Source organism: Temnothorax nylanderi, unplaced genomic scaffold, assembly GCF_030848795.1.
Source record: "Temnothorax nylanderi isolate EJ_2023f unplaced genomic scaffold, tnyl_v1.0 TNYL_tig0124_pilon, whole genome shotgun sequence".
NCBI classification, from domain to species: domain Eukaryota; kingdom Metazoa; phylum Arthropoda; class Insecta; order Hymenoptera; family Formicidae; genus Temnothorax; species Temnothorax nylanderi.
This window is the reverse complement of record NW_027249186.1, coordinates 480952-496477: the sequence shown is the minus strand read 5'-3', so window position 1 is coordinate 496477 and position 15526 is coordinate 480952. Positions and strand designations below refer to the sequence as shown.

The following is a 15526-nucleotide window of genomic DNA, read 5'->3' as shown; positions in this document are numbered from 1 at the left end:
AGGACCTTTCATGCGTGCACGACTTGCACGAGACGCGCTCCACCGCGCCTGGAAGTGACGTATCAAGGGGGCTGGGGGCCGGGGGCCAGTGCCGTGCACGACGGGACGGAGGGCCCGGGGCCCCGCGCGAATCCGCACGCCCCTCGAACGTGGCAGCGCGCCGCCATCTTGTCCGCCGCGCGAGTGGGGGACGGCGCTGCCAACCTGATCGAACGAAAGAACTGCTGAGCCTCGCGAAGTTACCAGAATCTTGGAAGTTGGAAGAAGAAAACGGACTGATTCTAACCTAAAAGAAGGTCGCGACCAGTCGCGACTATTTATACATTTATCGAGCGGTATGTGATTTGTGCGACTGATTTTATGTTGATTAGAAGTTACACACGTAAAATTGTATTTTCTCCAAAGGAGTTACATTGCTATTCGCTGTACCTAGAGTCATTTACGATTAAGCGCTGTTTCGAGGTTATGAGCTGTCAAACTGTTGTCAACGTTCTTAAAATTTTCAATATCTTCTCACCATTTTATTAATTAATGTCAAACGTATTTCACGTGTGTAAGATAATTTTTCTCTCCGTTTGCAGTATATAGCGGCAACATGGCTAAGGAACGTGGGGTCATGAAGATGATCTGGAACAGTTTTGTATCCTCGCTGAAGCCTCGCTTCGCTCGCCGTAAATTGATCGGCGAGGATTACTACGGCACGAAATACTACGAGGAGGAGATCCGCTATTCGGCCCGGAAGAGACCGCCGCGGTACTTCGTTCCAGTGAACAAGGAAGACTTCGAGCAGGAGCGGCCCGCGGAATGGGAGTCCTGGTTGAGATACCGCAGGAAAGAGCCGCCCACGCGGGAGGAGACAGAAACCAATTACCAATTGGCAATGACTAAGAAGGAGAATGCCGCGAGACTTTTACAGGCGAACCGCCCCAAGAGCGAAGATACCAGAGATCTTCCCGTTACCTCGTCCACTACTCAGGCAGATATTCCGGGAAACTTTCCAGTCTACAAAGATTACAAAGATTTTGGTCAAGATTACAAACCGAAGGACGCATATAAAAGATAATGAAGACGCCATGTCTATATAGTAAAGTATATTTCTAGATCAAATTTTTTTTTCTATTTATGCAATAAAGAATTTAGCAGAATTCCCAGGGAATGGTTTTAAAACAATTTATGCAATAAAGAATTTAACAGAATTCCCAGGGAATGGTTTTAAAACAATTGTGAAAAAGTTGTTTGTTCTTTAAGGACGTTCTCTGGTCCTTATACTAGAGAAAATCGATTTTCTTTAGATTTTCTTGAAACTGTGAATATACGTTAATTTAGGTGTGCTTTATGCGTGGTATAAATTTCAGTACCTCTTGCGGTATACAAAATAAAGATACTGAGCCTCAAAGTTTCAATTTTTACCAAAAAAAAATTTTTTAATTTAATTTTTTTTTAATTTTAGCATTTTTTCCTTATAGAACTCGACGAGAGGAGCAACTTTGGTCCTTTTGACCAACCTCGTATCTCTTACCGTTTGGCCTGGAAAACCTTTTCATTAGTAAAAGTTTAAACTTTGAGGCTCAGTATCTTTATTTTTTATACCGGAAGAGGTACTGAAATTTATACCACGCATAAAGCACACCTAAATTAACGTATATTCACAGTTTCAAGAAAATCTAAAGAAAATCGATTTTCTCTAGTATAAGGACCGGAGAACGTCCTTATATTAACATAGATGATAGAAGAGTGATTGGTCTTAGGTTCCTATTTGAAATTTTAGAGTTACATCTCTTCATTTTACCATTCAGAGGGGATGAATGAAAATTAACACTTCATGAGAATTGAGATTTGACACTTTAGAGGATTCTTCCTACAAGACTTAAAATCAGAATTATTAAAATTGAACGCACAGCCCAGGATATTAAACCGTTAAGCCTTACGTGAGTCACTCTGTATATGTAAAATGATTTATTATTAATATTCTATTCTTTTCTATACATGTAAATGAAGATCTACCGCTTTCATATACAATCATTCTCGGCGCAAAATTATAACAAAAGGTACTATATACTGGGTAGGTGTACGAAATATTTATTTCTCAACATACTACGACTCTAAGTTTGCAATTGCGGTTGCCCGTGATACGAAACGAATAACGTAGATGGGGTATAAAGTTTCGTTTTACATGAGGGGAGGAAAAAAGAAGTTGAACGTATGACATTCTAAATCACATTTGATAAACTTGAATTATCTTCTGCTCCAGATCGCGCTGTGCAGTTTCTAATTACATTTTGCGACTTGGTTACTACAAACTTACGATTGGAGCCGTGATATTGCGTCTGACTTTTTTGACTGCCCAACACGTGATTCTAAGATTTCGTTATAAATAGTAGTTTAAACAACAAAGATCAAGCTGTCAGTCAACGTCAAGTTTCTCTTATACGAATTAAATTGATAAAAACTTAATGCATAGCAAACGAGAGTATTCTGCGCATCAACCAGAAAAATCACTATTATCAAACAGGGCCTGATCGTACAGTTCCCCCTTGACCAGTCGTCCGCCGAAATAACGACCGTTCAGCGAATCTCTTGCGCGTTCCGCTTCTGAAAATTATAAAAATCAATTCGATAGTTATGACAAACCGTTAATACATATGCGATACGTATATATTACAGGGCGATCTAGATTCTTTCATATTCGGAAAGTACGATCAATTTGGAACACCCTGTGTACGTATAAATATATCTTTACCGTTCATTTCGGCGAATTCGACGAATATCTTTACGATGACTTCCGCGTTTTCGTCATCCTCGGACTGTCTCTCCTTATAAATAATAACCCGTACGACCACACCGAACTTGGAGCACTCGTCCTGGATCTCCTCCTGTAGGGTCTCGTCCACATCCTCCGGTGCCACCATATTTCTTAAAATAACGACTCGGGACTCAACTTTACGCATAAGCTTCTGCATGACGAGATGACGCGCGCTCTGGCCCTTGATTGACATATTCTCTTGCTGCTGCAACGTCTGTGGTTCCGTTTCCTCTAAGAGTTTCTTCTGTAATTCTTCCTGTTGTTTCTGATGAGCCGCTTGTTCCTGCGCTCGCCTCATAATATCGGAATTTGCGGTTGTTGTAACTGATATCTAACGAGCAATTAGATTTTTCATAATTGGCACGTTGAAGATTCAATATATATTTTTTTATTTCGATGCTTTTTATTCTAACATATTGGTAGAATACTTACAACTGGCGTGCCGACAATTGTAGGCGCGACAACAGCAGGAGGTGGTATAACGACCGGTTGGCCAGGAATCGGTTGGATAATAGCGGGCGGTCGCGTTAAGGTTTGCGGTATGGCTATGCCGGGTGGAGGTATCACTGGCGCTACTGTTGCCACCGTTGGTGGTGCCATTATTGCTGCAGATGCTATAGTAGGTCGTACTACGCCAGGAAGCGCTGTAACAGAAACAATGGTAAAGATGTAAATGTAAAAGTGATCGCTCTTTCTCTTGCAACACTTGAATTCGATGTAGATGTAAAAATTACGAACTTTGATTCAGGATTGGTGGTGCGGTAGCCCCAAGTTTAGTGAGACCTAACGCGACCGCGTTACTGGCAACCGCGTCCATCGCTTGAATCTTTGCTGTCGCGGCTGCTGCGGCCACCGCGGCCGCAGTCGGCATCATGCTAGTACCACTGGGTGGTCCCATGAGTGCATTCGGCGGCGTTATGGCTCTCCCTACTCTCAAATACTGGCCACCCAAATCGAACAAGTTCATGGAGGCGATGGCCTCCAGAGCAGCTTGCATTGTCTCGTACTCGATAAAGCCGTAACCTTTGTGTCGATGGGGCGAGCTACCTTGTGCAAGCTTACAATATGTGATCGGTCCGAATGCCTCGAAAACTGACTTGATGTCGTCTTCCGTCAGATCTTGGTGTATCGACGCGATATAAATGCGATTATAATGTTTGCTCTCCTCGGTGATCTCGTCGATCACAGATTGCGCTTGTGGCATATTGGATGGACGTCCCACGACCTAAGGTAAATGAGATAACGGCTAAGATGTATTCTTTAGCGTTGTGTCAACATGCAAAATTATTTAAATAAATAATTTTAATAGTTTTAATTAATTTTTTTAAATAAATATGCAACATAGAATATGTTTGATGGGATGTAATTCAATAAAATGAACTCAAAATAATGTACACATAGTAAAAGTATACTAATGAATTAAGATTTTCGAGCAAATTGCAGTTTAGACGCAGTTCGCTCGAAGATCGTAGGTATTGGACTAAATAAAAATTTGCCGACCTCCGGCGGGATGATAGGATTGCTGGGGGACAGGAAATTCGTTATATAGGTACGTCCTGCTACCTTGATGTTGCGGCCACCGATCATGACACCGTTCATTTGCTCCAAAGCAAGTTGCGCGGCTTCGGGTATCTCGTATTCGACAAAGGCGAAGCCCTTGTGTTTCTGCGTAACGGGATCCCAAGACATATTGATGGACTTGATCGGTCCGAATGGCAAGAAAGCTTGCCTGATTGTATCTTCTTTCAACTCAAAACTGATGCTGCCCACATAAACCCTGTCATACAATTATATATTATTAATATTGATATTACTTAATGTAATTGTAGTTTCTTGCTAACAATATTCAATTTTATTCGAATTTCCACATATATAAGTCATTTGCATTAGAATTTCAAAAAGCATATTTAATTTATATTAATAGAATTTTATATATCTCTAATATTAAAATATACATTTAATTGTTATAAATTGTGCAAAAACAACGATATTAATAACAGACATTGATTCAAAGATTGTTGCATAATCTATCAACATTTTGTATAAAATTTACTAATAAATTTACTAAGAAATATTGCACATATAGAAATAATATTCTATAAAGTTCTTACAAGTGATTAGGAATATGATATTTATTTAATTCACAATCTGATACAAAAATAATATTTAATTTTTCTTATTCTCATATAGTATAATCTATTTCATAGAAAAAAATAAAATAAAAAAATTCCTGTTTATTATGGCCTAATGTAATAAATTTTTGCTAATATATTATTTTTATGCTTAAAAATTACCCCAATATTATAATACGAGACTATGAGATAAGAAAATCATTACTAACAGGAATTAATATGATGATACTGTGAAAAGGAACGATGTACATGTATAGGAAGGATAATGACCAACTTATTTGCTCCAGGACGTCTGAGGACAATGGATAACATTAAAAGCTACAAGGAACTAATTTCTGTAATTTGTTAATGTGACTGGAAAACTTATCGATATCCTTTTAGAGTTAAAAATAGAGAAAATATTTATAACTCTGTAATAGTCGCTCCTCTAATTTCATACACTTTAAACTTAATTACTAAAAGTATAAAACCAATAGGTGTTTTGTAAAAAAAAAAGTAATCAACGTTTGAGTATAATTCTCTTGAGCTATAATATAGGTCTTGCACACGGAAGTTTCGAGGATTGAGACAAAGACCAAACAAACCTGCACATGAGAGCGAGAGCCTGCTGTCTTTGCACCTGATTCCGTTGACTAGCCATTTGCTGCAACACAAAGTACCAAAGGCCTTCTATTGATATCCCTCCCCCATTTGCAACACATCTCGTTGAGTCAAGTAATCCCTGAAGCTCTTTTACCATTTTTCCAACTTCTTTGCTCGACTTCTTCAGTTATCAATTTAAATTTTATAAATTTTGCCGGAAACACGCATTGACGTTACTCTTAATGCTACACAAGCATCTAAGCAAATCAGAATTTTAAGAAAATGTATCAATTTCTAATAAAAATAATTATTAATTTATATAATTTGTAAAGTTTATAAAAACTTATGAAAATTTATAAAATTTATATAAGACAAATTTGATGATTTGTATATCGAATGTTTCAGAGCAATTTTAATATTTCTCTCTTTTTATTTGCTGCATTTTTTAATAAATTCGGAGTTTTTGCGCCACTCTTATTTTTCGAAACAGAGAAGACGAAGTAGTCGAGCTCAGAAGAATCGTTTAAATCATCTGAAGATTCATGCATTCACGAAAACTTATCCAGCTTCGCATTGTACAGCTCTGCTCCCGCCGACTATACTATCACAAATTATATCTAACCTTTTCTTATGGTAGCAACTCGGGAATATGTTTAGGAGTGTTCGACCATAAGGCGGATTTATTGTTTCTTTCTTGATCTGATGACACTAACCTGCACATTAGCAATAAAACTTGCTGCCGCAGGACCAACTTATTTTTCTGCGGGGAGAAAAAAATGAGCCAATCAGAATTTAATCTTAATGTTCATTTTTTTTTAGAGTATCTGTATAGTAATTGACTCGGCGGGATGAGCTATATATTAAATATTTCAGAATTCTATACGATATTATTCTATATATTGCAATTACATAATCGGCAAAGGAGCTGAATAGAGAAAACTATTTATATATATAATATAAATAAAATATATCATGCAAACCAAACTTTATATACGTTAAACTTAATCGCCGAATTGGCTAATCAGCAGCTTATTTTGGGAGCTTTCCAGCAAGCAACACAAGTCGACACAGGTATCGTTTTGTCTTTGTTACTCATTGCCAAAAAAGAAAGATAGAACGACGTTTGTGTCGGCTTGTGTCACTTGCTGGAAAGCTCCCTTTATTGACGAGTAAAGAGCTACACGTAATACAATATTCAACAAATTTATGAAAGATGAAAAAACTAGTTTTGAAATGTAATATTCCAATAGATAAAATTTAATAATTTTATCACAAATTTTGATCACTTTTTCGCAAAAAGCAAATTCGGCGATTTTCATGCATGTACAATGTACATCCATTATGCATTCTTATATGTAGACATCGGATTTTTTATACAGATTGTTAGAAGAGAGCAATTAATAACTAAAAGAGAGAGATTTAGGTTACTTATAATATCTAACATACTTGTACTGTAAAATATGTTAGATATTATAAATAACCTAAATTTAGTTATTAATTACTCTTTTCCACCAATCCGCATATAAAAAATATGTCTACTTATAAGAAATATAAAATATTTTTTAAAAACAAAAATTGTTATGATAGTTGAATTAATAATTATACATTGAACATAACTGTCTATAAAAAGTGTAATTATAATATTATGATGTTAAATTTTATGAATGGCATAATGGAGCGAAGATTGACAATTAAATGTGAGCAAAGTTGACAATTTTTTTAAAAGTTACCTGTTGTTGATGGGCCAAGGTCTGCTTCATGAGGACCATCTTAATGCTTTGCTCCATCGCATACTTCTTCGCTCTGTTTACAGTGTCTTGTTGCTCGGAAGTAATTTTCGGTAGACCAGCTCCTAATATTCCAGGCAGTGTCAGATATTTGGCGCCAGGTCCTGTAAAATCACGAAATAGAAAAATGTATAAGTCAAATATCTGGGGCAATTCAAAGCAATTAAGAATATTTAGTCATATCAGATCTTATCAGCAAAATGTCCATTTGATTTTGGTTGTCAACGCTCAATATTACTTGAATTGGACTGACTTAGATAAATTAATGTCACTATTAATATGATACATCATTTCTCTAAGATAAATTGGATGAAATAAAAAGATTAAAAATAATATATATATATATATAATATTATACGTACCACCAACGACTTGGCCGATTTGATTGAGATCATATATGGGGCCTGGTAAGAACTCTGATGCATTTCCTATAAAGAAATCATGCATTAGACAGTTGGCATTAAGGATGGACATAGAAATATTAATGATATTTCAAACATTTCATTTTTAAATAGAATCAGTTACGCCACCAAGTTATTTCTTAATGATTCAATCGATGGATTAAGGATTACTTTCTTTCTCTCGTTAGCAAATTGGGTGGCCATTTATTTCACATTTTTAGAATTCAATTCGTGAAAACTCTTTTTTTCATTATTTAATGTAAAAATAACTGCTGTCTCAGCAATCAGACGTTTGTTTTAACCAATCTTTGGGGAAAACATTTATATATGTACAGATTCGTACACGGAGATGTATAACAGCTGGATGACCTATTGCCCTAGGCTAGTAAAACTTCTATTAGTCGCATTGATGTATGCGGGCGCATTATTCTTATTCGTATTGTGGAATATCTTTCTTAACACGGGAGTACCGTGACGCCATGCCAGAAGCTGCTATGATAAAACCGTCCTCCAAACTGTAAGTTCACAGAAATTAAAACGATCAAGGAATATTACAACTCTTTTAATAAATATGATTGTATGGTGTGTGTCGATGTGTGCATGTGGTTGTATTGTAGAGACATGTATGCAAAATGTATATATGAAAACCATATATTTGTGCAAACATCGAAACGAAGAAGTATCTCTCGTTTGATGCATGCTATTGGAAGAAACAAAGCGTAGATTGTAGGAAGACCACAAGATAAGAAATTTTGTCTGAAACGATACGACTTGTAAGAGAAAATAGATGGACCGAACATTATTCGTATGCATTAAACTTTGATAAAAATTAGTCATTAGCCGAGGAGTCTTATTTAAATTTGAGCTTTAAGTACTGTTTGCACAATCAGCCCCAAAAATCAGACTAGTCATAATTAGATTAGGTTTCATAACCAATTTGGTCTGCTAGTCTCTGAAACAGAAATCAGAAACAGAAAAACAGAAGTCAGTTCGACTTTTTCATGAATTAAAAAAGGCTCTTAAAGTTTTGTGCGATCATTCGATTTACAGCTAACCGTGTTCTGGGCTGAGCAATGACGGTTGTGCGCAAATTATCCGAGATTGAGGCGACGCACAAATCTGTAAGCACAAAGCAAAGGAGAATACTCTCAGTGCATTTTCTGCGCCATATTCTTAGTCTTTGCCTTCTCCAACCTACCACTTTTCAACCTAACAAATTTTCACGTAGCAATGGCGAGATCTTTAATGCGGATACGTGAATTTCTTTTTTTTTTCTACGATTAATATCCAGAATGCGATTACACAACGGTTCAACGTCACGTAATACTAAATCGCATTTGCGGTCAATTTCTTTTTTTTCACTCGCATCGCCTACATGCACACTCGGACATCGTTATAACATGTCTCGAATTAGCGCGTATATACTGCTTAGCGATGGCAGAATAAAATGTGAAGACGAAGGCGTAACGGGAGTGGATATCACGTTCTCATCAGGTCATATTTGAAAGGGATTCAATTAGAATCTCTAAGCCACATCCATGGCTATATCGACGTCCAAGTGTTGGGACTTATCGACATTATCACCTAATGCAAATATAATATAAATGCATGTTCGATAGATATATATGACAAATTTAATATATACACCCTTCGCCATTGCCACTCCCGATTACGAGCCTCTAGATACTTTGATATTTGCAGGTAGAGGTATCACTCTTTTGACAGTAATATCTCCACGAGATAATCATATACATAAAAAAAATGTCTCTTAATCGATATTATGCCGTACATATTGATAAAGATAAGATTTCACATATTATTGTTCACAACGATGGAATTAAAGTGGCGCCTATCCTCCGAAAGAGGCTCATAATCAGGAACAGAGAAACTCTAAGCCCTAAAATGCTGACCTATCTAAAGTATGCATCGTACTCGGCAATAGATACGGTATCAGTGGGAGTTTGTTAAACTCTGATTTGTTCTGTTCAACGAATGTAGTCTTTCATTGTTTGGCGCACGTTCATGATCACAGCTCAGTCGTAGGCCACGGATTCTGTACCGTCTCTCCGCTGTAACATCTCAGAACAGAAGGACAACCATACATTAGTGTGATTTAAGCGCGATACAGTCATCATCTATTTACCCTAGCCTACCGAAAATTTTATGCTCAAAACTGCTTCTGAATAGACGCATTCTGCAGTTTTATAGAGTATGGCAGCATTTTTTAAAAGAGAAAACTAGCACCTGAGTGTCCTAAGTAGCTATTGTACGCATTTCCACGTCATGTTCTCGTTCTTAATACACATATTACACTTGCTGTCGTTTCTCTGTCTCATTGCGTTTCCCACTAACAAAGTTATGTATATAATATCGTAGTTATCACAGGCATAACGGCTATCTGCCTGCATTAGCAATTTACCTTCCACTTTGGCCTTCTTCGCCGGTGGCTCCGCACTGTTTTGTGACGTCGGTGCCTGCAAACAAAAACAAACCTGGTGTAACATAAAGTAAGATCGACGATTTTATCTGTATTATAAATTCTACAGTTTTATTGCCTGATATTTTCAGCAAGCAAAATGTTTGCCATACGCTAACAATTTGTCAGTGGATTTGAACGGAATACCATGACAGATTAGCGTCAACTAAGTCCACATCGAGCTCGCATTCTATCAGAAAGCAGATTGCAGATTGCCAGCAGAAACCAAACAGAATTTTATAACCATTTAAATAAAATCACAAAATAGCAGATTCTGTTAATTTAATAATCTACCACCCCATGTTCTGCTAACTGAGAGATTCTATTTCTATTAACATTCTTACATAAAATCTGCAAAATCTATTTTTGACATATTTGTCTGGGTAGCAAGCAGTGTTGGCGACACGCTGGCAGTTCAACAGCAGATTTGAACAGAACATTTCAGTAAATCGACATCAATTACATCTGCGTTGAACCTGTGTTCCACTCAATGTAATCTAACAACAAAAATCAAATAGAATCCGAACATACATAATAGAAGAAAATGAAATGAAACATATCATTTAAATGATCACAATAGATTCTGCTTAGCTTTCGCATTCAATCTACCATCCTATTCCACCAGCAGATCATCCTATATTTTCATGGACATTCTGCCAATGAAATTTACAGCAGACAACTTTGCGCAAGATTTGTTCTCGGTAGATTTGGTCATCTGGACGCATTTCTCTCGGCCTGGCGCCGTGCCGTCCGACGTCGCGCGAAAAGTCGGACGCGACGCGGCCGACGATCGGCAAGCCGCGTCGGCGAAAGTCGGAGTACGATCGCCATTACGCTGCCCGAAGGGTTAGCCGCGGTCGTCGCTCGCTGCGTTCCCCGTGCGGCTCTTCGCGCGGAAGGGACTCGCTCACCATAGCCATTGTTCCATTCATCGTTCCTCGAGTGCCGTTTCGGGGACGGAAGAGGACCTCGGGATCTGCCGTAAATTCCTGACGAAACCCGCGAAACGCGCGACGAGTCACTTCGCGGGACGATGCACCTCTTCTTTGCGGAAGTACCGCGCGCCGGAAGTGCGCCGCGCCACTTTCCCCCCGTTGAGCGCCCCGTCGGAGGGCACCGCGGAATCGCGGTAAAATTATTTACATTTGCGTATTTGCGTATTCTTGTTTATTTATTCGCTCGTTCGCGCCGCGCGAAAAAATGCGACTTGAGGGCAGTTGAGGGGAAAGAGAAACGAGAGCGTCCCGCGGGCGTGAGGTGAGCGATTTGACTCGAGCGGTGCGCGATCCGTGACAGCCTTCACCGGCGGTCGTCGATTCGCGCTCGTGGTTAGGATTCGAATGGCTCGTGGTGGGTCGCTCCTTTTTTTCTCGCCCTTGTTCGCTTCTCGCACGCGCTCGGGATGATCGACGACGAGGTTATGGCGGACAAGGGCTTCTTCGTCAAAGTGGTGAACGACGAGAAGGTGAGGCGCGACTCCCGATTACATCCGCATGCCATTTCCGTGATTCACCATGAAGCCCTCCTCTTTGTTCCTCAAGAAACTCCAATGGATTATTAATTTACGTGTTCGCCCTTGCAGGGCAAAGGGCTGTTCTCCAATCGCGCGTTTAAAGAGGGGGACGTGATACTCGAGGAGCGGCCTGTGGTCTGCTGTCAGTTCCTGTGGAACTCGGAGTTTGGATACCTGGCGTGCGACCACTGCCTAAGGCCGCTGGAAACGGCGGAGGAGAACGTCCGCAGGCTGACGGGCAATTCGAGCTTCGTTGTACCGCACAAGGAGTGCTGCGAGATAAACAAGAGCTTGATAACCGAATGCCCCCTGTGCGGAGTCAAGTATTGTAGCATAGAGTGCCAGAATGAAGCCTTTCAGAGGTAATTACAAGTCAAACTTTTACACGCTTGCTGCAGCTTTCAATCCCATGTGTTATATTAACATGGTTTGTTCATTCTTCATTCTTTCAGGTATCACAGTACGTTGTGCCTGCAAGGGAGAGTCAAGGACGAGAGCCGTCCTCTCAATCAGTTGTGCGAAACGTGGAAACAAATGCACTATCCACCTGAAAATGCGTCAATCATGTTGCCAGCAAGGATGGTCGCTGTAGTTAATCAAGCGAACGACAAGGAGGAGGCTCTAGCAATGTTTTCGCAGTTTTGTCATCGTACCGTCTCCAACGACACGCACGAAATTGTACACTATCTGTTGGGGGAGAAGTTTGTGGGCCAAATCGACATCCTTCAGCAAATGATGAAGGAGGCTCTCAATACCGAATACACCGCACATGTATGTAATATATATTATTGTTACATGTATTGTTACATTAATATTAATTGAAATTGTCGCTTTCAGTGGTTCACGCCGGACGGTTTTAGAAGTCTGTTAGCTTTAGTAGGAACAAACGGACAAGGAATTGGTACCAGTTCATTCAGCCGCTGGGTAAAGAACGTTTCCGCTTTAGAATTGCCCAAAGACGAGAGGATTTACATTGACAAGTTGATAGAGAGAATTTACGACGCCATGGACGAAGGTGGTTTTATCTATCTATATTCTTATAATTTATTTCTCTCCAGATGCCGCACTTAATAAATATTTATGTAACTTGTAAAAATTTCTTTCGCAGCGGTGGGTCCGTTTTTGAATAATGAAGGGTCTGGACTGTACGTTCTACAGTCGTCGGTGAATCATAGCTGTGTACCAAATGCAGTCGTTGAGTTCCCCTATTCGAACAATACTTTAGTATTGAAAGCAATACGAGATATAAAAGTTGGCGAGGAAATCTGTACGAGTTACCTCGACGAGTGCCAGCTCGAAAGGAGTAGACATTCCAGGCAGCAGGCATTGAGTTCCATGTATTTGTTCGTTTGTCACTGCGACAAATGCAAAGCGCAAGCGAACGATCCTGATGTGACGTCCGACGAGGAGGAATCCGATGAAGACTGATGGAGTGCCGAGCTGAAGGTGTACAGGAATAACGATACAATTTTCATAATAAACAAGATACGAGATATATATATCGAACAATATCTAACCCCCTTAATGAACAATTATCTAACGGATATCCTGTTACGCTTCAGTCGACTATCATACATACGGTACACCAAGTGAGCTTCATGTAAATCAATAAAGTAGCATGTAGGATGAACGTATCATTACACTTGAATAAACTTTTAACAAACGTACTTTATTATTAATGTAACAGAGGCTTTTAATGGCACACATTTCTATGTAACAAAAAAATTATATAATAAATTTAATACAGTGTTCTGCACTCTCTTTTCATCTTCACTAGTTTGAACTCGAAGGGCTAACTTTTTAATCATTAATTTTTCTCGCTGCTCTTTCATTACAACAATGTACTTTACTCAAATTTAAATATTAGTTACATTATGTCAGAGTATGTACAATTTTAGTCTATATAATCTTATTATTTTGTACAATTGTTGATTATATTAATTTTGCAGCTTTACGCATTGTTACTATTTAGCAAATTAATATCTAACACTTTTTTTTACAGCTGATATAAACAATACGCAGTCACTGCGTGCATGAAATACTTAATTTTGTTGCCATAAGAAATTTATGTTTTCGACCGGTTTTGCCGGTCAGTCCGAAGTGTTAATTCGTTTTTTCCTACTGTCATGAGATTAGATACATAATCGGGCAAAGGCAGCGTAAACGCACGTTTTTCAACTAAAGCAATTAAAAACCTAGCTATGTTGCGACTACGAAATTCCCAGCTGAAACAGAAAAAAAATTTCAAATGAGAACGTACGATATTATCATCTCGTAGATGTAAAAAAAAAAAAATCTTACTTCATACGTATACTGTCATTAGGTAACTTCGAAGCTACAGTGTCATGTTTTATAGATTCCTCTGGCCCTTTTATAACGAGCATCTCTAGAGTCGGAGGGTCATTGCCAAAACATCGCTCTGCATGCTTTTTTCGTTGCTTGTTCTGTGTATAATCCACACCGTTATTACTGTAACGAGACTTGCACGTTATACAATGTATAAAATGTATCACATAGTGCGTTCAATCCAATTGCAAAATATCTCAAAGTACGTATAGAGTGTAAAATGTGTATAATTGTAATTTGTCTGTAAGACAAATAGGGGAAGATTTTCTAAGTATTACCTGACGGTAGGATTGGACGGTTGGTAAACTGGTGGTTGACTAATGTCTTCGGCACATAAAGCGCCCTGTTGCTTAATCCATAACAATTTCATCAAAGATTTGAGATCCTTGCCCATTAGCTTGATCCTTTTGCTGTTATTGTAACCCAGGCTGACAGCCATCACTTTTACATAGTCGATTGGTACATTCTTCTTTGAGCAGAAAAAATACTTGTGTCCCAGGAACAAGGCAAAAAAGGTTGGCATGGTGCGTTGTACCTGTTTCTTCTTCCTCTTCTCTTCCTCTTTGACGTATATAAATGTGATGTTGTTATATATTACGGCCCTCACATCCGTGTTCAAATTGTTCGAACGAAATTCCTCTTTGATGTTTTCTTGGATCTCCTGTATTTCAACATACTTCGATGCTTCATTCAAACCTGTCATTTCATATCCGTACCATACTTTTCTCTTATCGTGTCTGCTTATATCTGAAAAATTGTTTCGCAGGTTGAATATTTACCATAGATCGTGTGTCAGGCTTAGATATTTGAATTTAAATCTTTATTGTCGTTTTACCTATCACCTCTAGCGTTGCCAGCCTGTCGCGCAAGTCTTTCTCTCTTAAATTTACATCCTGTGAATAAATGAGTCACAAGAACGATATATTATAACATATATATTGTAAAGGAGGTAAATATTCTAGGTAAAGATCATATAGAGCGACTCTTACATCAAGAACTTCCTCGATAATGCGCACCACGTTAGTCACCGTGAAATTCTTGTGATTCTTAACCAGCTTAGACCTGACGCGCGTCCAGGAGATCTCTGGGAAAACGGGCATCACGGCGCCTTCCAGTTCCTCGAACTTGAACCTCTTCATCACGTACGCTAATTTACGTTTGATTAGCAACGTTGACGCTGTGACATTTCAAATGAAACGATTATCGCAACGGCGACGTCGGCGACATAACCTCCGAGTACCTCGGGGCGGCCGAAACTCTCGGCCCGCGCGTGTACTTACACATGATCGTTGCCGCAAACAGCATCCATATAGAATTGTCGTGAATATTGTACAATTAAATTGAGAACACGGGCAACTTTTATGTCAACAAAACCGACATCTCTCAAGTCGGCGCACACGCCCGGCGCGTGACAAATCGTACCCGCCAAATTTACCAGTCGCCCGTCGTCGCGTCGTCGGGTCGTCGCCGAACGAACGGCCGGCAA

General features: G+C 39.0%; 4 protein-coding genes across 14 annotated transcripts; 2 read left to right on the top strand and 2 right to left on the bottom strand.

The window, feature by feature from the left end:
* Positions 1–132: 132 nt before the first annotated feature.
* LOC139776653 (uncharacterized) lies at positions 133–2058 on the top strand. Its single transcript, XM_071713483.1, has 3 exons — positions 133–335; positions 582–1084; positions 1769–2058. Exon 2 carries the CDS (start codon positions 596–598, stop codon positions 1061–1063), a length of 468 nt encoding a protein of 155 aa, XP_071569584.1. The 5' UTR covers positions 133–335; positions 582–595; the 3' UTR covers positions 1064–1084; positions 1769–2058.
* Hfp (Poly(U)-binding-splicing factor hfp) lies at positions 1942–11238 on the bottom strand. Of its 11 annotated transcripts, none has more exons than XM_071713460.1 (12): positions 11093–11210; positions 10125–10179; positions 9616–9783; positions 8761–8824; positions 7667–8657; positions 7248–7408; positions 5520–5578; positions 4367–4580; positions 3542–4028; positions 3236–3447; positions 2741–3134; positions 1942–2592 (listed from the first exon to the last, which is right to left on the bottom strand). In XM_071713460.1, exons 5-12 carry the CDS (start codon positions 7776–7778, stop codon positions 2483–2485), a joined length of 1749 nt encoding a protein of 582 aa, XP_071569561.1. In that variant the 5' UTR covers positions 7779–8657; positions 8761–8824; positions 9616–9783; positions 10125–10179; positions 11093–11210; the 3' UTR covers positions 1942–2482. The 11 variants fall into 11 exon arrangements, with proteins under 11 accessions (XP_071569561.1, XP_071569563.1, XP_071569562.1 ...); XM_071713462.1 differs by having other exon boundaries at positions 7667–8220; XM_071713461.1 differs by having other exon boundaries at positions 9638–9783.
* A 108-nt stretch (positions 11239–11346) lies between these two features.
* On the top strand, positions 11347–13450 carry Smyd5 (SET and MYND domain containing, class 5). Its single transcript, XM_071713478.1, has 5 exons — positions 11347–11646; positions 11764–12056; positions 12147–12465; positions 12532–12709; positions 12803–13450. Exons 1-5 carry the CDS (start codon positions 11584–11586, stop codon positions 13120–13122), a joined length of 1173 nt encoding a protein of 390 aa, XP_071569579.1. The 5' UTR covers positions 11347–11583; the 3' UTR covers positions 13123–13450.
* Positions 13343–15510, bottom strand: LOC139776649 (uncharacterized). Its single transcript, XM_071713479.1, has 6 exons — positions 15321–15510; positions 15030–15217; positions 14876–14933; positions 14319–14787; positions 13996–14163; positions 13343–13919 (listed from the first exon to the last, which is right to left on the bottom strand). The coding sequence occupies exons 1-6, from the start codon at positions 15343–15345 to the stop codon at positions 13760–13762; spliced, it is 1068 nt and encodes a 355-aa protein (XP_071569580.1). The 5' UTR covers positions 15346–15510; the 3' UTR covers positions 13343–13759.
* Between the last annotated feature and the right edge of the window lie 16 nt (positions 15511–15526).